This window comes from Wyeomyia smithii, chromosome 2, assembly GCF_029784165.1.
Source record: "Wyeomyia smithii strain HCP4-BCI-WySm-NY-G18 chromosome 2, ASM2978416v1, whole genome shotgun sequence".
Lineage (NCBI taxonomy): Eukaryota > Metazoa > Arthropoda > Insecta > Diptera > Culicidae > Wyeomyia > Wyeomyia smithii.
Window position 1 is genome coordinate 182,422,442 of NC_073695.1, and position 25,648 is coordinate 182,448,089.

General features: G+C 42.0%; 1 protein-coding gene across 7 annotated transcripts in view; it reads right to left on the minus strand.

Moving 5' to 3' along the window:
• The window catches only part of LOC129725873 (uncharacterized), an 80,116-nt gene extending 57,070 nt beyond the window's left edge, over positions 1-23,046 (minus strand). For 5 of the 7 annotated variants that reach the window (XR_008728187.1, XM_055682232.1, XM_055682228.1 and 2 more), the window contains exons 1-2: positions 22,574-23,046; positions 3-1,624 (exon numbers count right to left, since the gene is read on the minus strand). Coding sequence is in view for 6 of the 7 variants with exons in the window: in XM_055682232.1 (XP_055538207.1) it covers positions 3-1,614 (1,612 nt within the window). In the remaining variant the exon portion in view is untranslated. The remainder of the gene's footprint in view (positions 1-2; positions 1,625-22,573) is intronic. The other 2 variants (XM_055682226.1, XM_055682227.1) reach the window with 2 other exon arrangements.
• Positions 23,047-25,648: the final 2,602 nt, after the last annotated feature.

A 25,648-nucleotide genomic window follows, 5' to 3' on the forward strand; every position in this document is an offset into this window, starting at 1 on the left:
ACCGTGAACATATAATTTATTGTCCTTCTCTAACTGAACGTTCAACTCCAGTGCACCTTTTACGGTGGTAACTCGCGAGCAGCGCGAGGTTGTCGACGACGCCACAGAGCGTCTTTTCTCCAACGAGTCTTCGCTCAAGGAAGGTGAAAAAGCCAAACATTTTCGTGTTTTCTCGAGCGAAACCAGTTCCATCCCAGTTGGAGTGGAAGTTCCTTGCAAATCGATCGAACGAATACTAGGTGTCATTTCGTCGATAATACCTAGAACAATCGTAGATTTTGGATTTTGGCTGTCCGAATCTTGTGCATTCGCATTTTCCGATGGAGTTTCCATTTGGGCCAACTGTTCCAGTTTTGATTGACTTTGGCTTACGGTTCCGGGGGTTTCCGGACTAGGGATGCCATGCGGGAGGGTCAGTCCAATTCGGCAGGGTTTCTTCTCCGATGGTTCTCTCTCCATAGTGTCTAGTTTGTTTTTTCGTCGAACAGCTTTCTGTCGCCTCAAGTGGCAAGCATCTAGAGGGCTGGCCAAAACAAACCGCGTTAGCGATTGCCGTAACGACCTGCCGGCTTTGGTTGATTCTGGAGTTTTGACTTCACGCTCGTTGACGTTTGCGGTTTCCTCCAGGATGATGGTCGTCTCCGCCTGCTCGATAAGTTTCGGTGGCAGCTGGTCGAGTAGTAAGGCGTCCGTGTACAAGTCAGAAGCGGGATCATCGGCTGGCGTGTAGGTGGGGGATGGAATTTTAGCTTGCTTGGATTTGACGCTGGAGCTTCGCTTGGGGATTTTGTCCTTTTTAGCACTCTCTAGAATTGCATCGATCATTTTATCTAGTGTAATATCACCCATTTCGGACGAGTTCAGCGATGGCTCATCGTCGTTGAAGATTTGGTTATTGTTGTTGGCTGCATTGGCCTCGGAGGCATGGCGTTTAAAATTGATTTTACTGAACCGCAACTCGGAAAGTCGCGATGACAGTGGAGTTAGTGCCGGTTCCGGTTTTCCGATAACCGGAGCGGGTGTTGCGAATGGTTTAGCTCGCTTGGCCGCAGGTGGCTGATCTTCATGAAAGTATCTTCCAGGATTTTCAAAGTATGAATCCGCAAGGCCCAACCCGCGTAAAGCTAGAAACGGTACGTTTTTAACACCACACGGTGAATATTCGATGTCGAAGGTCGGCAGAGTAGTGGCGTATTGTACCGCACATTCCTTCTTAGCTGTAGAAGTGACCGCGGTTGGGGATAGAGCGAGAGGTCGCTTGCGACCTTGCGAAGTGGATGAGAGACGGCGAGGTGTTGTGTTGGGGGTGATGTTGCTTACATCTCGCAACGCCATTGAGTAAGGTGAAGCAGATGATTTACCACCTGCCACGTGATGTGGGGTCGAGGTGACGCATTGGTTTTCTTTGTCGATGTGGGCATTCCGTAGCATAGTGGCTCCTAGCGAGCGTCTGGCCTTGATTTTGCTTACTGCTGAAATTCCATCACTTGGGACCGCTCTGTCGTTCAGCGCTCCCAATGACCTGCGTGCTTGGGCATTTTGTCGCTGCTGTTGGCGTTGAATGGCGGCCGCCGTACCTCCTTCCGGACGTTTCGTAACGGTCCACTTCAACATTTTGATTATTCTGTAACGATACGAAAAGGGCCTTTATTAGTGGAGTACGCCAGTGGGAAAAGTTAGGTAGGACGAGAAATCGAAACCAATTAAAGCTAAACTCGTGTTAACTCCATCCGGTTGTTTCCGTCCACTTCGGACATCAAGATAAAAAGCGGGCGCTAAATAAAAAAGACGTTCGGTTCATGTTTTTGTGTGACTGCGCTTTTGAATAAAACGTGGTTTGAAAAATTCTCTGGTGATTGCTGCTAAGTCACGGAAGGATTTCTGCCCCACCAACCGTCTAGTGGAAGTGAAAAAATTTGTCTCACGGTCATATGAAAAAAATAAAATAAAACAGAAGAAACAGGTATAAATCATCAGAACGTGATCTACATCCATAACTCTTCACATTGGCCAGAAATTGTTAGCAATAGAGGGAGGTTAAGCGCGACGTAAAGAGGAGCAAAAATAAACGCTTGAGTGCATTAAGAAGGAACTGTACGATTACGATGTGTCGAAGTAAATTATTCCATGCTGTTCCTGCTGCAGGCACTACCTTACCCAGCTTGCGGTCATCATAACCGTGGTGTACCGTGTAAATTTCAACTGCGTTTACGAATTTATTTGCGGCTTAGGTTTTAATTAAATATTAGGTATTACGATTCTACACGATGAACTTTACTGAGTGACAATAAACGCACCTTGAGTCAGTTGATATACAGGATGAGTCGTTTTTCGCCCGCTTTCTTCAAGGGGTAAACATAAAACGGCGATGAAGTTGACTGTAATCGCACCCGCATGTCAGCTGTTGAAGCTCACCGACCGACTGCTTGGTGAGTTTTTTCACGTCAATCGACGGAATGGATGAAAAATTCGATTTGCCTGTTTTTTGAATGAAACAGTAAGGAGTCCTGCAGCAGAACCTATTGTGTACCGCGGGCCCATAATACCTGCCACTGTGTCAGATCCGAAAACGTATCCGTTTTGCGTGTTTGCTTATTTTCGAGAGTTGTTACAATATTTAAATGACTGCCAGCATGACGTACTGTAGTTATTTTGCATGTAAAAGTCTGAGCCCTTATGTGCTACGAACGGGAAGGACAAGAGAGGTTAAGTGTCTAGTGCTTGAAAGGTTAAGTGTTGACGTTCGGGTTTCAATATTTAGCGCGCTCGGAAAATTGTGTGTGTATATATTTATTTATGGCAACACACAGTAGCGGCTCAACATCATGCCAGGTGGCCTGGCAGGAGGCAACCAATACTGATTGAGTCGGTTCAATCCTAATTAATTGATTTTCACGCCAGTTGCTCTATTTTGTTTTCGGCTTCAAATGATCCTCGATGACTAGCAGTTTTCTCTTTTGGGCTATCGCTCTGAATGACATGTAGATTGACGTGACGATGCTGGCAGCGTACAAAGTAAACAAAACAACTGCTCCAGAAGAGGAAAACGGAGACAAGTCGTTAACCGGCTGGCTTGCTGTGTTGCCTTTGCTAGGGAACCGTAGCAGGTGCCCACCCGTTTATCGATTGCTTCTTTCCGTTCGGTTTCCTCGATCAGGGTAACGTGTGAAGACTGAAGAGCAAGCACACAAATGATGGAGGCGCTGTTTTTCGTTCCCAGCTGCTTTGTTTATCAAGTGGAAGGTAGCGTGGCACGAGCGCGCTGACGTCGGTGAGGTTAGAATCTGCTGTTCAACAAGAACTGTTAGAAAAAACAGGACACAAACAATAACACAGAAAGAGGTCCGTGAAGAACTAGGATAGAACGAGTGCTAATTGATTATTTATTGATCGTCGTAAAAGTCATTCCTTTTTCAATAAACAAGTGTTTATCATCAATTTGACAGAAGTGGTGAAAAGGAGAAGAGCGAACGGCGGCGTCGGGCGCCAACTGCCAGCGTGTTACACAATGATGCATAACGTGGGCAAGTGACGAAATTGATAATAATCATCCTATTTTATTGGTTGGCCTTTCAGCTGACCGGCTTCGTCGTTGCCAAGTGAACAGTTTACAACGGTTGCTTATAAATTATTCGTGCTGTTAAATTGCTCCTTCCCGTGACGATAATGTTGGAAAAAAAAGTTGAGAGAAATTATAAATTCAAATGATTTTGGTCAGCTGGTGTTTCGTTCAGTAGCTTATGCTTTCATGAGAGTATCCTTAAACAGCGGCTGTTGTGCTGACAGGCCAACAACACATCTGTTTGGCCGTTTATGAGATATTCCAATATTAGACACCGTTACATTATTGTATAAATTCCTTCTACAGAAAACACTGGCGACTGTCAGAGTGTCCTGTGCGTGTAACAAAAAACGATTTGTGCGAATAGGCTGTCATAATTACCTGAAACTAGATCCGTCATTTCCGGCCTACTTCCTGATTTGATTGTCGCGATAAAAAAAAGCTTGTTAGCTAGTTACAGGCTCGTAAGCGAACAAATCACGCAAAGCTAGCCGTAATTGGAATTTAATTGAAAAGTCCGGTAATTACTGTTATTAACAAATAGCTCAAATTGCGGTGGGAACGAACAACCCTTTCAACACACGGCCGTAACCAGAACATAGATAGATCAGAGATTCCCTATCCGATGCGCAGATGTTCTATCGGGCATGCATCGATACGGCAGTAACGGAAGCGTCCAGGCCTTCACACAGATGTCACACGGTTCACCAAGTTGACATCGATACTGCGAAGAATAATTACGCACCCGCGCATCAGTAATGCTCAACTCGCTGTTTTTCCACCTTGTACTATCTGTTCTTTTTTTTGTATTTCTTTTCTTGGTTGGGAAACAAAACCTTCGAAAACAAATAGCATCTTTGTCGGTGCGTTCTACCGCACGCTTATAAGATCTCCTGTGGAGCGAAGAAATTTCTTATCGCTTGATCAGGGTAAGTTTTTTGCTGCCTGTACTCCTTCGCATTAACGGAGCGCCATCTGTGCGTTTAGCCCTTAGCCCAATGTGGTTTACCGAAATCCGCCTGCCGTCGTTTCAGCGGTAGTAGAGGGTCCGGTACGTATAAATTTGAATAATAAAACTTATTATTGTAATTTTTGACGTTATCGCGCGGGGTCGATCGCACAAGGGCCGTAGGAGACGAATCGCGCGAGGGGTCCGAGGAGGTTTGTTTTGCGGTTTGAAAGGGTGGGCGCCTTCGACAAAGAACAAAAATATTGGCCCATACACTGTTCAGTTGAGAAGAATAAACTTTTATAAAATCCTTCTTACGGTTTACGACATATAAATTAAATTTGTTAGATAACATTGAAGAATTACAAACGGACTGATTGAATAGACGATTCACTTGATGTTTGGGTGCATTTTTTTTTCAAGTTGTATTTTTCAACCCTGCTCGTAGTTCTCTTACGGCAGCTGTCAAAGGCCTACATGGTCAAATCGGCACAGCAAACTATGATTGAAGCATTTCACCAACCGGATCGTTAGAGAAGCGACGACAATGGGAAATGTGTGCAACAATTTGGCGCGTTCGCCTTCATTTTCGTGTGCTGATTTGCAATATGCAAGAAACGAACAATACCATACCGGTCGTTCCGGGCGGAACGAGGTTCATAAGCATAAGGTTTGCCTTCGGGCTACAGCACTGCAAAGAAAAACAAAACAAAGACAGCCACGACGGTAAGTCGAGCCATACTGCGTATGTATGTGTGGCCAATTTCTGATCCCCGCGTACATTCAAGGTTCCCTAGGATTCCACCGGTACGTGCTTGCTCCTTGCTGAGGATTAAATTCGTTCACAGCCGGAGTTCCCGAAAACTTCCAACCCAGCGGTAATTTGAATAACAAGGAAAGAGCGCGATTTTGCATCACTTTTAGCCGAGCGAAGGACAGAGCCTGCCGGTGGAAAATGATAAAAAGAGAAATAGCCTCAAAACATTGTGTGCTGCTTTTGGCGTTTTCCCTGGTTAACCAAACGCAATTGGTAGGTAGTGGAGGTAAAAACGGAAACTCCGCTATCGCATATGGTTAGGATTTTTAAACTCTGAAATATGGCAATCAAAAAATTTAAACAACCCCGGCTAAGCGACGGCTGTCATCCTTGGCAGTATAAATTGTTGTAATGATCGATTAACCTTGAAAAATGCAAACAAAACCAGCCATGCCAGTGGAGACGAAGGCATTTGCATACCAGACACTAAAACAATAATGCCGGATTCGACCTCAGCCGGGAGTGTGCACCCTTTCGCCTGGAGGGTTTTTATCGTGAATACGAAGCTCTAGAACAAAAGAAATCTCCAAAGGGAGTCCCCTGTGTTTTGCGAACTCTTGACTTTCTTGCCTTTGATATCGCGATTGTGCATAATCCTCGAAGGGCTTCAAACGCGCTTTTGTTTTACGGCAATCATTTAGCGGACTACAAAGTGAAGTGAAGCCCTATAAAAACCCGTACGGTCGGTCGTGCAAGTGCTTGCCGGGAGTGTTACGCAAAACGATTGCGATTTGCTTTCTTTTGACACATTTGAGCCCGATTTTGGCAGCAACGGCGACGAAACTGGCGCAGATGTTTTTACCAAACGGATCCAAATTGGGTTTGTTTGTCTAAGATTCTGATCCAATTTTGTCTTCACCCCTCGCTCATTGTCCGTACAAAAGGAACGGTTTTGCCTTAGCTCTAGTTGAACACCTTTCCTGTCGAGAAGGATATAAGAGCGCAAATAAAATAAGAGTGCGCTTTTCTTCATTTTCTCCGGCAAAAGGTGCAACTTCTTAAATCAGTTGCAATTGCAGAGGCAAGAATAACAAGAGCAAAAATTGATTACGCATGAATGGAGAAAAGGATGTGATGCTTGCTTTCTTTTTCCCCATGATTCTAAGGTTTCGCCTTTTTCGGTGAGCGTTAGAAACTGTGCAGTCTGTGGAAAATGGCGCACAACTTTAAATCCAATTAAAGTGGGACTGATCCTGATCCGCTAGCTAGACGCACTATCTCGAGCAACAATCGTATCAAGCCTTTCTATTCACCGGGATACGGCGCATCATGAAGAGAAGCTCTCGTGTGCGCACTACTTGAGTCTAACAAAAGAAAAAGATAAGTTTTCCTATCGATGCTAATGACAGAAACGGATCCGATTACCCTTTCCGGGCAGAAAGCCAAGAGGGCGCAAAAATGTGCAGTTTTATGCCCGGGTTTTGCATGATAAAACATATTCAACAGTGGCGATATATCAATATTTTTGCCTGCACATTTTTGTGTTACGCTGCGTTGGCTTTCAAAAGCGAGGAAATACGACGCTCATGATTGAACGCGAGTACCGGATTGTAATAGCAATACGATTCCTGGATGCATGGCATTATAAATTACAATTTAACAGTCGCGAAACAATAAGCGTGTAACCCCTAGTGCAAATTCGCGTCGTGAACATACAAAATTACCGAGGAGTCATGTTCCGCACTAGGAACTCTCGCAACCACGCCAAAGAAGGAAGAAAATGTCTTGTAAATGCAAATTCGGCGTTGAGAAGTTGCGAGAAATGTATCTACTGCAAGGCGAATACACAACTGACGCAGCTGAGATAGGAAGTAATCTAGCGGTTCGATATCGATTTCCTCCGAGTAGCATTTGTCTTTCAAACGAGACAGCGTAACAATTATTGCTTCGTTGTCCCTTAGTCCGGTATCCGGGTGACAGTAAGAAGGAATAGAGAGTAGAGAAAAGATAAATAGAAGAAAATTTATCACTTGATTGTTTGCACGGAAGCAAGGACGCTGAGACTGAAGCGAAGGGGACTTAGAAAGGAAAAAAAATTGCGCAAAAATTTCACCTTCCAGCTGGTTCCTATCAGACATCTTGTCTTGTGTGTCCTAAAATTTTCAATTCAAACCCTAATTTATTTGCCCGATGGTGTCATGGTTCGGGGCTTACAGGTCCTAGACCAGAAGCTGTCGGACGCAGATTTTTTTCCTAAGAAAGATAACCGATTTCGCTATTGGGAGCGAAGGTCATCACTAGCCAGCAGCATAAAACTGTTAAAACTATACTGTAGTTTTGGAACACACACCAGGTATCCCGACAGCTATCTATCGGGTAGACCAAACACCAGGAGAAGGCCAAGGCAATCCAACCGTGATGCAAAACCAGAGTTCTGAGCAGAGAAATATATTGCGAATGTCTGTGGCTACATGCCACGCGGCAGTTCGTAGGGTAAAAGGCAGCTGCTTCTTCACTACTTGAATGCGGATCAGCTAGAGGTACGGCGGGCAATCAGCCCCAGCAGCATGAGAAGAGTCTGGTATTCAGTGGAAAGAAGCAGCTTATGTATTGGTATTTTTTTTCCTTCTTCCAGCCCGGGAGGATTGCCAGGGAAAGGTGAAGTAGAGCAGTTTTCTTCTGAATTAAAAATTGCATACATTGGGAGTTGCTCTGCAGCAGAGGGAAATACCGACATTTAAAAGAGAGGGAGCGAAAAAAATGTATCACGGAAGTGATCTGCTTTCCCACAGATTATTTGTAGACGCTTCACGCCTTTTCGATGAATAGACTTCATTTGAGCCTGCTTTGACTGAGGCAAACGTTGGACGCAAAATACTACAAATTGGAATCAAAAATATCGTTTTGTTGCAACAATTGGCAGTAAATTGCTTCACTCAATTTAATCCTGCAATGTTCAGGGGATTCAATAGCACAAAACTGTGATTCGATGCGAAAATGTTCTACCAAAACTGCCACCACTGGTTTGCTGGAATTGTAATTCGCGTAAACTAGTTCCACTGTACATAGCGAAGTTTAATGAACGCGGGAATCCTGTTTTCGTGGTCTCGAAACAAGTTACACCGGTGGACAAAAGAAAATCAGCAAGCCTTCGCCTCGAGCTGCACAAGATCCTGCATTTTACATAAATCCTTAAGTAGCAAAATGACGAAGAAGATCCTGTTAATAGAAATATATATCAAATTACAAAGAATAGCAGCACTAATTTGCATACCCCAGGTCCAACGATGTTCTCCACTTTGCAGCCAAGCAAAACGAAAAAAAATCCATTTTTCGCGAACACTTCACCGAGCCTTGATTTATGAAGATCCTAGATCCGTTCAAGCAATCCGGTTTGGTACGGTGTCTCTAAGCCTGACCATGCATGCATAAATTCGCAATATCGTTTCACCCCAGCTGACGGAAGAACTTGTCTAAACGAAATGAAATTGGAAACATATTACACTGCCCTCTAGAGAAGGAGACCGTTATCAGCGATCGACCGCGGGTATGAAATTATAGGAAACCTGTTTTTCGACCGTTCAATGGGAAGCTGGTCGGTAACAAAACCAACTGCATCGGGCGAAGACATCATCAATCGAAGGGGCATAGAAAATTTGTCTTCCGTTGAAAAATTGGATAGCGCTAATTATGCAACCAAGCAGATGAAAGATGTTCTGCGGGTTCGACAGTTGACGCCGAAAAAAAATTGTAACCCCTTAGCCGGCCACGAAGAGTTTTTGACTGGCGTGTATAGTTTTTGCAGTCAATGATCACGAACAAAAAAAAAACAGATCGCAGATTCATCCTCACCGTTCTTTTTTTACCTAATCCAACGATGCGCCTAATCCTTTACCCCTGACAACGACCCGCAAGGCTTGAAGGAAATTTATTTTATTATAATTAGTTTCGAATGCAAATCAGAGCCTGTCGGATGCGCTTACGGATTGCGCCTAGAGTCCCGCTGAGAATAGAGGTATGCTGACAAGACAGTCGTGACATTTGACATGATAAAAAAATTACCCCCGCCAAGATTCTCACGAAAGACTCTAGAACGGAGACCCAAAAAAAAAACGCGCGCGTTTTTAAGAAAACCGTCACACGACAAAAGGCTCTTGACATCCACGTTTTTTTCGCTCTTGTCACTTCCAATCAGTGATGAAAAACAAACGCTGTTAGAGTTAATATCCTTTTTTGTTCATAAATTGCGCCAGCCGAAGAGCACAGTTTATAAATTATAGAAAAGGTGTCCCACAGATGCGTCGGGAACACCGGGAGCACTAAGACAGGAAAGAGAGAAAAAAAAACTTGTCCGTAGCTAATTCCATAATAGGACTAAACGTAGTTAAATCAAAATGTTTTCATCTTCCGGTAGGACAAAAAAACGCATACACCAAGAGACGCAGGAAAAAGTGGGTTTTTTTTCGTGGTGTCCATATTTACTATCGCAGCCTACGGGATACAATAGCGGCGGAAACAAAGAACAGGAGACACCTAGACTGTTTTCATGGCCGTCGATAATTACTGTGCGAGCGGTTGATTGAAGTAGGAATCGTCTCGCTGTCAGCAACCTTGCGAAAACCGAAGCTCACCGATCGGAGAAAGTCCTGGGACTCCCTGTGGGTTTTAAAATGTCACCTACTGTGAACGAGTGAGGAAATAAAAAATAATACGTTATTGGTTATTGGAAAAAGTGTTGGATATTTACGACTTCCTGCCTGGATTCATACAAAACAACTCGGTATGTAAAAATGGGTGCCGAAGTGACCTGTGAAAGATGCGTTAACGTCTTGAAAGTTTATGATGAAAGTCAGCTAATTTGAATCACAATTACATGGAAATCGGTTTGAAAGTGTAACAAATCTGTCAACGAGGAAACCAAACTGATGGGTAGAACTTACCAATCCTATACCAACTGATTTTCGATACGGAGAAAGGCGATACGTTTGTTTTGATACATATTCCTATCACTTACCGGAACCCTTTACACACTTCCGATTCCCAGCCTTTACATCGAGAACGGGCAGCACTGAAAAACGTACGGATATTTTCAACCGTATCATGTTCAATTAATTAAAAATAACACTTTGCCGGTCCCTGCTTGCTTCCGGATCCAAAGGAGCCCCCGGGAGAAGAAAATCGGTTTGTATTTTTTATTTCTTGCCATGTTCACGTCACTCATCCAGCTGAAACAGAACACCGCGCCGAACGTTCAACGTCAGCTGGGCCTGACTCTGGAAGAAAAATGCGTGATGACTGTTTCAATTTCCCCGAACTCGTCAACACCGTCCGTCACTCTATGAAATCGGATTGTATCGGATCCGCAACAAAGAAAGCCCAAGGACGGATAAGTGATCTAGATTTATGTTGAGCGCTCTAGCAAGCCCATGCCGAGAGAAAGGGGACACTTTCTGGAGAAAACATCGGGGTAAGAAATTTTCGCCAGCGACACTGTCCCGTACGGGACAGGATGATACGTCATCCTTCAAGGTCTTGCTGCCTCTAGCGCTCTGGTGTAGTCTATTCGTATGCATTGCGTACAACCAGGGGAGAAAGCGACAGTAAAAGGCGGTTGTTGCTCGCCTAGAGCTGCACGCGAAATATAGGAAGAAGATACAACATGAACATACGAGAGCGACGTATTCCATGTATGGTATACCTACGAGGCAAGGCAGGATTTCCCACGTTCTGGACGTTGCCGGCAAGGCTGTCTCGCTTGGAAGAATTAATTTTGTGCTGTGCAATGATGACGGGGCATGATAAGAGGATTGCTCAGGCTTCGGAAATGGGTCGGCAGAGCGACGAAGAACCCTTTCTTAGGTGGATGGTTTTCGTTATGTTAGCGGGAAGTGGGACAGAAGAGAACAGTGTGCGGTGCAAGGTTTCGCTCTGTTGCAATGTTACGTAATTGCAGCGGATTTGATTCAATTTTGCACGGGCCATGCAAGTTTATGTTTATTTGCAGGTCAATTAGGGAAACTGATGCAAAAATTTTATGCGATTTTAATTTTTAGGGCTTTCCTTGTACGGTGCTTGTTGACATTGATTGCCCTGGTTGTGGTGGAATTATTTTATGTGAAAACATGTCTAATGATATTCGGAGAAGTGTATTTGCTGCCCTTATATAGAGTGATTGACAATAGTTTACATGTACGAAGTAAAAACAAAATATAGATCATGTCAATAAAAACTTAACCCAACTTTAATTTAACTCATATAAGTTTATGATTCAAACAAATATCCACAAAGGTTTTCATGCGATAATGTTGACAGATGTTTATGGCTATTGCGTATCGATTCTGATCGATATGAATTGATTAGTACTTACCTCCAGCTAGAGACATCTGCTGGAAAACGATAGAAGCAAAACTGTACACCTAATAACAAATTATGGTTTTGGATGGTTGCGAATAAGCATTATTTCATCCAATAATAAAAAAACAAGCAGCTTTCACCTGTATTTAATCAACACCTCCTGTTTAATCCCTGCTGTCCCGCAGAGTTAATTAATCCACGTGACACGAGAAAACCGAAAAGAATTGCATTAACAGCACGAGGCAGTGCAAGGGTCATCCGCATAAACCACAAACAACTGACCGTCACCTGTTCGAACTGTCTGCCCAACGAACATCAAGTCCAAAGAAAACCCTTTTTCCGCGTAAAACACCCCGCGTCGGAAGAAAGGCCCAAGGTGTCAACCTCTCAAGGACGCGTAATTCGCCGGAGGTCATAATCATTTAGCAGCGGTAGCCATGAAATGCAACCACCTTTTCTAATCCGCACTTAACGGTAACACGCGGGAACCTTATATCGTTGCATCATCGCTATGACCTTCCCCGGCAACAATCAACATCCGGGAGCATATATAGTCTATTAAAGCGTTCACACCTCGCAGGACACTCGAGAGTGTGATGCATCGCGCACAGCAAGCACAAGCGAAAGAAATTAATATGCTTACAAGTGGCCCATTATGGTTAGGATAGTGGTGTGGCCGCGAGGACCTTTCTCGCATCGCTAGCCCGCGGAACTTTCACGGGTGATTACCTCGCGAGACGAGATCCCGCTTGTAATCCTATATGACCGTACGGAAGAAAATGCCGCAGCAGCGAATGTGCTCGGATGTTTGTTTAGCGTCAGCAGCGACACGAAGAACAAACGCTGTGAATGAAGGCTCGATTGCTATCTTCTTATGTCCAAGCATGCAGGTAGGTCGGTTGTAAGAATGACTCGGGTCCGACTAGAGGAGGGAGCCGCTCGCGCCGTACCAGCTGAAGGGTTTATCGTCCTTTCGGTAACCCTAAACAAAACGAAAATAGTTCGTTACGTTGGATGGTTCTTTTTTATGTGACAACGCAGGTCCCACTACGGGATTCTTTTCAAGAACCTTCGTTTATGTTGTGTTTCACTAGCTGTCCGGTCCTTACGGGGCTTATTACCTTGCGCCCTTTCATCGATCGGAGTGCGCATAAGAACTGCAAGGCAAACAGTTTAGATTTGCCTAATAGCTTTTGAGAAACTTGTTTTCGACTTTCAATTTATGTAGCAAATTTTCATGCGGCAAAGGGTTGGAGAAAATATATGGCCTCTATGCTTTGCAATGCTATCCGTTGCCGATAAAAACATCCACCATAAGAAAGCGGGCCAGATTTGTCGATGCAAATTGACTAAGGAAATCTACTCTCAAACTTACTCCGCCCAGCAGAGATTACTGACGGGGTGAAAGTACTTGTAAAAATTTATAGTTTTTCGATAGTATAATATATTTAAATGAAGTCACCGACATCTAGCGGTATCTTCGACTAACATTACCGTTCCAATCTCCCTACAGAGCGACTACTTCGGAGGACAGATCATAAATTTTTCATCCATGGGACCCCTTGAACTTTACCTAGCCGTGTATTCGGTTATTATGACAATCTGGGACGGCATGAAGCGGTTCACATCTAGCGGTGCAGTAGCAGCATGTCATCTGCGATAAGACGTCGCAGCTTGTCCCTAGAGAAGGGATGAAAGTAGGGCAAACAGTGCTTTTCCAGATATGAAATACGTTCTTTGCTCCGATCTCCACGGTCCACTGGCATCCTGCGAAAAAGGGTTGAAACGGGAACGGGATATGTTTATTCAAATATTATAATTTTAATTTAATTTAATCACTGCTGGGACAAACCCGCTGTCGATGTCTCAACGAAGGATGCTGCTCCGGTAAGAAATAGAGCAGAGAAAAAAGATACAAGAGTAACCTTGCTTCCGCATCCCACAGTATGGATGTGCGTTTCTCAAAGCCCGATGGCATCATTAGGTATCGGAAGGGCTTCGGGTCCAGAAGCTCAAGCGGAGAAAATTTATTGCTAATAAATTACTTTCAATATCTAGAGGAAAAAACTGATGCAAACTCAAGCTAATGGCAGTGAGATGCTTCTCGCGGCCTACTGCGTACTCCTTTCAATCATTGTCATTGTTTGTGTTTACATTTGTTATTTATATGTACCTTGAGTAATTTTAATGGCGTTCCCGAAGCAGTCTCTAATGATGCACTAATATCAACGAGACTCTGGAGCGTTTACCTGCTGCTGTTTGTCGTGTGATTGTCACTTTGGTAACAAAAATATTAAAAGCTGAACGAAATGATAAAATTAAAAAAGGAAAGACACATAATTTCCAATAGCAATTTCTCTATGTAATAACGTATATATATAAAGATGAATGATAAAGTGTACTGAAGGTGCATTCATTTCATTATCAGTAGAGACTTAAAATAACCAGTTGATAAGCTAAAATATCGTTCAACGTTCCGATTTTTTTGTTTCGACGTATCGAATTTTCGAAAACGTTCAATTGAACCAAAAACTCTGCTGTTAAGTGCTGATTCAGTCTAACGTGTGAAAACCAAAAATAATATTTTTTGGGCTTTCTTACTCCACAACAAACACGCTCAAAGAGAAGTGAGAGTATGTATATTGTAAGCTTTCTCTCTCTTCTCTATTTTGTGTATGTATACTTAGTAGAGTAAAGCAAAGTGATCGATTTACTAGAACCAAGTTTTTTTTCCATTTAGGGCCCCAAACTATCCTCAACTTACCGGAAGTCGATTGATTTTTAAATTTATATGAAAATTTGTATGGAAAAACTTTCGTGCATTTCCCTTTCTAGAGAGCTCAGTAAAGCTTGATTAGTGCACTAAATTGCGTTTAAGTATAGCATTTTAGATGGTTCACAACTTTGTCGAAGACACTGAAGAGCTAGGATGTGCCTAAAAACAGCTATAGCTGTTCAAAGTTGAGGTCCCCGCGGCTCTGTGGTTAGCGATGTCGGTCGACTAGCTCTCCCACATGGTTGTGATATCGGGTTCGAATCACGATCGAGTCGAGTAACTTTTCGAGCTGAAAATTTCCTCAACTCAGCACTGGGGCACGGTGTATCGTTGTACTTATCCTACACATGCAAAATGTTCCGAAAACAATATCGATAACGAATTCTCTCAACTAACCTTAGCCCCAAGGCTAAGCGTGCGATATTGTTTATTGTTCAAAGTTGAGTATGTCAAATTAAGTGCTGAAAATCATTTTTTCTGCCAATCCTACGACTTTACTGACGTCAGTAGGATTTCTATCGGCTGAGTTTATAGACTCAGCTTGATCGAGCAAACAAATGTAGGAGAGTGAAAGAAGCCCGCAGCGTGTAGACGATTTGCTTATTGCGTCTTCAATAATCGCGTTTAATTGTGGTGCATAGTGCGAAAAAATGTCAAATTCGAGTGATAGTTGTAGTTGAGGGTATCCCTTGTTGATTACAGTATGTTTAAAGTGAATTACGAGAGAGAAAAATTCAGGAATTAGAATTTTAATACAGTTTTCTTGTACAGTTTATCGCTCTGCAAATGGCTGTCTTAATAGCGCAGTGTTGTGTTGGTGACATCTGACATTTCTTAAACGCGTTCGTGTTCATGCGAAGAGTGTATTGTGTCTAAAGTTCATCGCAGTGAAACCTCTTCTCCAGTGCTGCGGTGTACGGGCGGTTTGTGTGCTGAGGCTAGACGGCGCAAATTGCAGCGTTTTTATATATTTTCTCATTGTGGATATTCATATTTCTTACCTGAGAAAAGACGCGTACCGAACAACTTGTCTGTCTGTTTCGCAATATTTTTGAATTGTTAAAATGTTTTGAAATTTTGAACTTTAAATTTGTTTAATTACTTTGTTTCGATATTCATTATTTTTTCTTTGCTGTTAATGACTTCTCTGGCTTTTGAATGGTTATTTTCAGCCCCAAGCTAAATTTTGTTATATAATCATAGACGCAACACAATTAGTTTTGGACGTTTTGGTCTAGGTGTGTGCGTCTCCTTTTTTTCTAAATTTATCTTTTTATCTTTTATTAGGTATTTTTTGCGTTAACGATTGATATTAACGGCGAATATTCATATAGTTTTACTTACACATGAGCAGGCTGGATGCGACAATACCCGCGTTTGAAAATAATTTACTTTTCACAACTCGCATTCGAATATAAGTCACATGTCAAATGTGATAAAGATAGCAATTTTATACCGTATAGTGGCCGCTTCAAACAACGTTATCGCGATATATATCGAATGTTCACGGTATTGTTTTTAATTATTAAAAATATCCACTTTATTGTTTCTAAAATAACAAAAAAAAAAAAAGATAGGTTTTGTTTTTAGTATAGTAATTATTCGTTAAAATTCGGGTTGCTGTGACTGGTGATCTGGAGATTCGTATCGCGTAGCTTACTCTCACAGGACATAAAATCGGTGTCTGCAAATCAGCTCGTTGATTCGCGCTTAGCTTTTGTATCTGACGATTCATTATTTGGTTTAAAAAATTATTCTTCGCGCGCTGGATTCAAAAATATCTGATCGTATTGCCTACCACGGCTCATAACACTCGGTCTCATAACAACTCGGTCTCATAACAACGTTTGTCGAACTACCAAACCTCTTCCTATTTTTTCCCAACGACTGTAAGGACGTGGCCGGCGCCGTTATTGATCTTTTTAAAGTGAGAGTTACTGAATTGTTGTACATTGAAGATGGTATAACATTCCAAAAACTATCTATGTGGTTCTTCGTGCAACTTCACTAGCTCAAGTCAATCACGGAGGTGCAACTACGATATGTACGGTCGTCAATGCTCATGCTCATGCTCATGCTCAGCTTGATCGAGCAAACAAATGTAGGTTATTATTCTAGGCGTGGGTAGGATCTACAATATTTTGCTGAGGTTACTTGTGATGGCAATCTGATTGAAGACGCCGGTAGTGTTGGCAGAAAAAATTATTTTTAGCATTTATTTCGATATATTTAATTTTGAACATCTTTTACACTTTTAGGGACATCCTAGCCCTGTAGTGTCTTCGGCAAAATTGTTAAGCATCAAAAAACCTGTTTTTTCAAGTCACATCACGTATGGTTTAAGTCATTTTTAGGTCTCTGGAATGGAAAATGGAAAAAAGTAGGTTTTTCCATAGAGATTTGGAATGCAATGTGCCAAGCAAAGACAAAACAATCGACTTCCGATGAATTTAGGATAGTTCGGGGCCTCAAATGGAATAAAAAAACTTGCCCTGTTCTGTTCAAAATGGCGTCGAAACAAGAAGCATTCCACAAGTGCATTGTACAGTTCGCTATGAACTGCACAGCAATTTTGACAAAAAGTTCACGGTAAACCATTTTGAAAGCGAAAATCTTCCGGTTTCGACTGTCTATAGATCACTGCAACATGGTTCAAGTTCAATGACTTGGCTATCAATCAAAATGTATACCAGAAGGAATGTTTAATCCCAATTTTAATACCATTTCTTCTAAAATATCATCACATTAAGTCAAAAAAATTTAACGTTCCTGAACAACCCTGACTCCATTTGCACCCTGAATACGCAACTGAAGATTTGTTTGGGATTTTAAGTTCCTTCTGTGCGAAAGTAACTGGAGATCAACGAACTGCAAACTTGGATGGATTCGAAAAGTCGACGTGAAGGCCGCACTTCGCTCGTGTTCCGGCAACATAAAAAGCTCTGTCGGAAGGCCGGTAAGGGACCTTTCTCAATTGTTATTTTTTTTTCGTTTATGTATTCTGTATCCTAATGAGAAATAAATCAATTTTTCTTAAAGTTCATCTACCTTTTTTTTGACAGCAGCAAAAAAAATCCAAATTTTTACTTGTCACCCGTTATTTAGCAGACAAAATTTGGGCGTGATTCAATACAATTACACTGCGCCAAAATCTATTCCATATCTATCAGGCATAAATCATTACTACTTAATCACCGCAAACATCACCGAAATATTCATGCGCTACCGCAAAACCGAAATAAACACTTCTAATCCCCGAACCCGTGCAAAATCAGCCGCTCCTCCTAAAATGATAATGATTAAGGAATTAACTCTTTAATTCATAACACACCGGAATACACACTCCGACGGCGTCCTGCACGCTCGAATCGTACCCCGGTTCGTACCATTGTGCATTGTGACGGTTGAAATGTCACTTTCTTGTCAACGTCAAACCCGGTGACGGCGATTGCCCTCTTTTCGACTTTCGTTCCCATTTTCGCTCGGGTCTCGTTGTTACAAAAATGCACCGTGTAATGAGGAGGAGTGTTTGTGTTTTTTTTCTCGATAACTTTCCACACTTTCGAACGACGGCTACGGGTGCGAGACACTTCTGTTGCAAACACACATAATAGTAAATTATAAATGATAGCTAACTTGCTTCCCGGCCGCCAGCATGCAAAATTCATGCAGGGAAGTGCAAGAAAATCCCCCCCAAAAGTAAGCAAAAGGGTGAAGTTCTAGATTTGCACTATACTGACAGCAGTAGAAGGGTTGCCGTTTTGACATTTGACTGACGTTCCATGTGTTCCCATCGCACCGCTCTAGACTTCATTGATAGTTGGTTTCAATATCACACCAAGCAGTCGTTTTGAATCAATCAATAGGCAGAATATCAAATTTCCAGCAAAAGATGAATCCGGGCATAAATTTAATTTTTGCGAAAGTTCAACCAGGGTGTTGCATATTGATTATTTATTTACCGGGACCGAGCTTTGTGCTCTAGCTGCGGAGTAAAACCAGAAGAAAGGCAAAAGAAATGGGCGCAAATTATAGGTTATGAACTGGCTTTCAAAGAGTGGCTTCCCTTCCGAAAGCAGCCTTTCTAAAGCTAATGATTTAATTTTCAAAACCCCGCATAAATTACTACCGAAAGGAAGCCAGTTCCTGTGAAAATTACCTCAATCTTCACGCTCTGACAATTGTCGTCATTTGTTACACATGCCTAACCTTCGATGCCTAATTACAGCTATTGTCTTTCGCCTTGCACCCTGAAGACTTACGGAGCTAGCGGCACCACAATTAGAACTAATTCGTCGGTTTTGAGGCTCCTCACTTGGTCTTGTTTTTTTTTATATCCTGAATAAAATCAAAGGGCAAGCGGAAAACCACAAGCTTATTAGTGCAAAATCCGGCGACTCTCACGCTCAGCACGAATATCGTTCAAAGACAGCAGAATCAGAACGATTTGTGCTCTCTTACAAGCCGCCAGCGGATTTGGATAGGATTTTCCGTTAGAACAAATTGTTATTACACATAATACTTCAAATCTGCTCAAAGGAAAGTAGCTTAAATCACTAAAGACCTGTTCCAACAGCCGTAATCCTTTGCAGGATAGTAAGAAATACGATATCCATAGGAAAGCAACAGGGGACACCTGAGCGCATACAAGGTAAAAAATTCCAGCTGATGAATGTCCGGCCTGCGGACGAGGAAGCGTGGTCCGTTGTTTTCTTTATCTTTTCGATCAATTTGACGAAAAACAATGCCTTGGAACGTCAACACGGCCCAAGAAAGCGTTGAACCAGAGTTTTGTTTACCTTCCATTTGTCACATTTGCCTTTCGGCAAGGAACTCCAAGGGTGGTAGCATCCTGTCAAGCCTGTTTTTGGTCGTAAAACCTGCTCGAAGCCGCTCGACCGAACCACCATCACTGGGTATGAGTGTGTAGCGAATCGCTATTGTCTATCCCTTTCAGGTACCGCTAAATGACATAATTTCCGGTCCCATCGCGGTCCTGTTGTATCAACTGTCCGGAAAGGGGTTAACGTTGTAGAAATCTGGATATAAATCATCCTGAAGACGAATGCGGACGTTGGGTTTGGGATCGGTAAACGATAAATAACTGCCAAACAGGAACAATCGATATCCGTAATGGGACTATTGTTGCTTGGAACAAACGCTAAATACACTTGAAATGATAGCAAAAATCATTAAAAAAAAGCGTTTACATAGCAAACCAATGTCAATCATGATTGGCAGAAGAACAAAAATTTATCTATCCTAGCATAATTGTGTGTAATTTATTAATTATACCAGCAATTGATACCCTTTTGCCCTACTGCTGTGGAGTGCCCGTAGGAGTTCCGCACGCGCAAACAATAAATCGAAGCCCATCAGCAATTTCATGCTTGACGACCCGATCGGCAGCCGAGAATCTGCGAAGAATAAACAGCCCGCCGGAGATGAACGCATCCGAGCGGCGAGCTGTCAGTCAGTTCGTTGTCGAGTGCAGGAAAGTTGTTTACGTTTGCGATTAGAGAATTTCGTGCTAGAAAAGAGCGATACGCAGCGCAATTTAATCGCCGGATGATAAATCTCAACGGCCTGGAGCTTGATATCAGAATTTTAACAGTATTTGAAAGAAAGCTTTTTTATGAAAGTATACACTGGCAACGGCTATGAGGCAGCAATTAAAATCAATAATCAATTGAATCGCTCGATGTGCCACTTTTAACGCTGGTGCTATTCTTATGGTAATTTGTTCTTGACGCCTTACACACCTTTTTTTCTGTTTCGCTTGAGTCCCGTATTATTCTGACGAATATCGGTGAATTTATAATCGACAATTATTGCTCCGTTTGCTCGCGCACAACAATGGTGCGATTATGAATCATAATAATCGCTCTCTATCGCAGCAACTGTGTAGCAATATTTCAATTAAATTTCGAAAGTGTTTCAATTGTCGGTGAACAACACGAGCAATTCGATTTTATTCAGCTCTGTTCCCTCACCCAACGCCGAGGACTAATCCCGTTTTATTCCGCTGCACGTTCCACAATTTGACTAATCTTGGAATTTATCGATCAATAAAAATGTCCGACGAATCTCAACCCCTCAACTGTTGCAATAGGGTCAGAAACAATGGCTCTACCGTGAAGTAATAAAATTTAAACTGAATATGACACCACGTAAAACAATCGAATGACGAAAAAGAAAAGGGTTGCGATAACAGCCGGCTGCCGGTATATTTGCGGATCTACTTACTGATTCGACCGCGCCGTTGTTGAACCCAACTTGTACTGTAGAATCCTCAAGATTGTACAGCACAGGAGGAGAAAGTTGCCACAATTACCATAAATCAACAGTCGGGATAAAGGTGATGACCACGGAAAAATCGCGGTGACTTTCGTTGTAAGATTACTTTCCCCTACTCAGAGGAATTTCAGCATCCTTCAGGAAGCGCGAGTTTTCCCCCTCTGTTGTATACAATGCGCTTGACCTCTGCGTCGTGGTGACCTTTCTTCTTCGCTTTCTAACAAGAAACGCAGTTCGAACCACTCGGAGAAAGTGCTGAACCAATGTAGTCCGCAGCACTACATTATCTACGCGAGAAAGAAAAAAGCTGAAAATTTATTATCCTTACCATTTTACCCCTAACGAGCGCCCGATGGCACGGAAAACTGAGTGGTCAGACAGTGACCACCAAAGGCTTACCATATGGCTGACTGCCAAACAAACTGGAATCTAATGCAGTATCGCTGACTTTCATCGGTATGACTCTGCTGCTGCTTGTTTTGACAGCAGGGTGGAAACACGAAAGTGGATTCTTGAGAGGACTTACATGTGTAACTTGCGAACCACCCTTTCCGTGCTTCTCAGTTCCCGGCGGTGATGTTCGGCGCATGATAAGCACAGGTAAGGGACCGAACGTGTTCGGAGCTGGTGGTTTACCGCGGAATCGACAGTGGCGAACCGGATGTTATCTCATTAGCGATGGGTTCAATCGCAGACTGCAGTGAAGGCAGGATGTTTACCGGCTGCTACAGCAGGTCACAGTGATAAAAAAAGTTACGATTCGATAGCTGAATCGCACATCGCAGAATAGACAGGGATTCTAATTGCTGACTCTTCCACTAATAGTTTCCTGGGGACTCTAATATTAATTCAATTCCTCCTGCGAGAACCAGAGACATAAAAAAGAAACATGCAATGCACGTAGTGACACATTGCACTACAGGCAGTTGTAAAAAAACACAAACAACTCCAAAACTCAAGTATCATTACCGGTGGCTGTTATGAGGGTATACTCGTAAATTTTTATGCGTTTTGCCCGCAAAATTGGTGGCTTTGCATATGAGCACAAGCAAACGGACAAAAAACTACGGGACCATCAGATTAGCGTAATGATGTAAAAAATAATACCTATTCTCAATCCGTTAACAGCACGGTTGTTGCCGACATAAAAGTATATGATTGCACACCCGTTGCCACGATATCCTGACGGCAGGGGTTCTCCAGAACGAGAATAGAATATCTCGGGAAAAAAAATAAAGATAGCAGAACCTTGCATACCAATTTCATTAATGGTCACTATTTACAGTTACTGATTCCTACCAATAACTCCAACGGGCAAACGCAAAACATTGACCACCCGCTGTTTGAATAATTCAATTAATATTCGACCTTTGCCGTTCAGCTGCACTATCGGATAGTGCGATCCAATCAAAACAAACCTCATTAATCTTGTCTATCTAATCCGCTTTGATACTTTTACAGTTCAAAAAAAAATCTGGCCCTAATCGAGAGGGTGGGTAAATGATCAATCGATGACCTGCAAATCGTGCGCTATCATTCGTCACGCAGGATACTATGGAGTGGACCCCATCCGGAGGTCGGTTTGTCGTTGCTAAAAAAACAGGTTCTAAAACGGAATTTCATTATACACGGTTTCGCTCCCAACAAACATTAATAATGTGTCGGCAACAAGTAATTGGTGGTCGTCTCCAGCTCCCCCGTTTGTCCAGTTGAGCTCAAATTTATTAATGTATTCTATATTTTAAAGCAACTGCGGCACTCCAAAGTGGGCACTAATAAATAGTAACAGAGGAATTCGGTATGATAATTGGCAGTTTCGTTCTGAACAAATATGTAAGAAAGTTGCAAAAACTATCACACATTCAATTACTCACTTACCTTTTGCAGTCTTCAGCCTTTCCTATATCCTGGGATGAACATACGGTCAAAGCAATCCAGATACTTGGTTATGAGTCGGTATACAGAGTTCTTCCATAGAATATTTATTATTTCTTGAATTTAAAGTTGTTTTTGGAACACTTTCAATTACACTTATTCCTTGTTCTTGCGATCGGCAACTTAATTATTCCTTAAACTTTGTTGCACAATTTTCACAACATCGATCACTTAACGGTTTTGTATTGCAAGTAATTTTCACTGATAGCGGCTACAGCGAGCAAAATTTTGATAATCCAAAACTTGGTGTGTATTCACCTTTTTTGCAGAGCCAATTTAGAACATGCTACTTCGAAATAATCAGCGAAAACAAACAATTTTCTACTAGAGCTAAAATAGAACCTTTACGTTCGCTCCGGAATGAAACGGAGTTCGTCGCCTTTCACGTCCGCACTGTCTGACGGTTCGTACTCGTATGAAAGGTGAGTAAATGACAGTTCCGGACGAGATCCTGAAACCTGCGGCCGGACTGAGCCTGTGTGCGTTTGCACAGATGCGCGAGCACCTTTGCGTCCGCTCCTTTCGCTGTGTTGGTTTGTCTCTTCTCTCGCTCTGTCACATTCATGCTGCAGAACACTGTGCACAGCGGAATCGAGAAAAATAGCACCGAAGGGTTCCCTGGCCCTGAAGCAGAAATACCGGCATTTACGCGCGTGGTCCTTTTTTGACTTCCTTTCTTCTTCCTTATTCCGTACCCGGCCGTGTGTACTCGCTACTGAACGGTGTGGTCTCTCGGTGTTAGTTTCGAAACTTTCGATTTCCACTCACTCATCTTACGCGCAGGTATGTGCCGTTCAGGCGCGTACGCTCTCGGCCAGAACACCTCCGGTAGCCTTTCGTGCATGCCTGCCGATATGCGCGATGCCATTCCTATCAGACTGGAACCGGTCTGTGAACGAAAGGAAGATAACCGGTATAGAAGATGCGCGACCACGTGGTAACCGTGCGATTCTTTGCTCAAGAAACTCGCGAATCGCTTCTAGCCTGCGGGCATGGAACTCGTTTTTCGCTGGCACCGTTGTACGGCTTGGGAATCGGAATATCACTGGAAACTTTTTGGATATGAGATCACTGAAGGCTTAAATATTACAATTACCACTTGAGAAGTGCATTTCGATATACCTAAGGCAATCATGAGATAAATAAAAAAAAAGATTAATGAAAAAATTTAAAATTTAGTCAAAGAATGAAATTGAATTAAACTTCGAAAAAACTAATTTTATATTGATGTCTCTTTTTACGCGTTTTTCGGAATTTTAGCCTTATTTATATGCAGATTTTTCAGAAGAGTCGGTTTTTACGTATTATGTTTTTAATGTTTTTTTTTTTGTTTCAAAATTCAGAGTGTCGGATGAGTTTTCAGGATCTATTGCCAAATAATCACTGATATTACGAAACCTTTTAATCTCTATTCGCTTTTCGAAAATATTTAGCAGATATGACTACAAATCTCTTTCTCTCTTCAAATTCCTCTTATTCTGAACTTTGGTTAAAGGATAAGCTTTTGAAACAAATGTTTAAGCCAGCAATTATTTATCTGGCCAAGCTGTTACATCACAAGAATAAAACCGCGCTAAAGAATTTGGAATAAAATTCTAAAAATAGTTTTGAAGCGCATTGGGTACACTCGAGTTACTTAAACTCACTAGTGTCGAAATATTAAAAGCTATTTCAAAAAAGATTATTACCCGTTTTCAACAGAAATCAGTTTATAGTCAATAAATCAGTTATTAAGTTAGTTATTATATTATATTCTTTATCTCGACAAGTAGGTTCAATTCCCTACGCATCATAGGTCTTAGTTGTGAAAGCAAACAAATCTCCTCAACTTTTGTGATTGGCCTGACAATCATTTCGTATTGACAAAATTTCGTATGACAAAAAGCCATTCGGCACTTAAAATTTCTTAGGCACGAAGTTAGTTATGTCAATAATTGAAACAACGGTAAAATTCAGCTTATTGTTAGATATCTAGAAGATTTTAAAGCAACTTAGAATTTTTACCATCCTCTACGTTTTTATAAATCTAGTAAATCCCAATTTCTTTTGGAATAGCAGATTTCTTGTCGAGTTTCAAAGATTCGGACAAGAAAAATATGGAACTCGTTATGGCTACTAATGAGAACAGCAGGAGGAAGAAAGGTGCAGGGAGTCCAAAACACAGTAGGGAATCGCTGGTCATTCACCTAAAATCGAACATTCGAATTTCACATCAATTACATTTTATCCAATATTGTATACTATTGCAGTTCCAGAATCCAAAATTTTGAAAGCCATATGGTAAAATTTGAGTTTCCTGTAGTATTTTGAGATGTCAGTGCTTCTTTGCGTTTTTAATTGAACGAAATCCCAATGGTTGTCTGCAAGCCACCACCGCAACATTTTAATCATTCTTCTGGGTGTCCTGATAAGAACAGTTTTCAAGATCGAAGTTTTTTTACTCTAACGTTTCGATGTCACTTGAGGTGAACAGCAATAACTACTTAGGGATTTTATTCATTATTTCTCCTATCGCATCAAATGTTTCTTTAATGAAGTCGTCGAATGAGTTTTCAGAACCCAAATGCCGATTATTCACTAATTTTACTTAACCTTTTCATCTCTAGTCGCAGATGGAAATCACACTGCTGCTTGTTAGTATTTTTTGAAAGTATTTGGCAGATATGATTGAAAATCTCTTTCTCTTTTCAACTTACTCTTATTCTGAACTATGTTCAGAAAAGTAACTTTTAAATTACCAACAAATTAGTTAGTTGTAATCATAGGCGTAGCCAGAGGGGGGCAGGGGGGGCCGCTGCCCCCCCCCTCTAAATGTTGACATTGGTGCAGAATTTTATTTTCAATAATTCTAATAGCACAAAACGACATTTTTAGCCCATAGAAACATCTGTGTAAAGTAACAGCCAGATCAAAAATAATTGATTGAAATGCTTGCGCTATGTTGCGTGGAATTGCATAGGTTTTTCAGTCGATCCACCAAGGGTATTGCAGCGGCAAAAGTATCGAGCAAATCCGCCT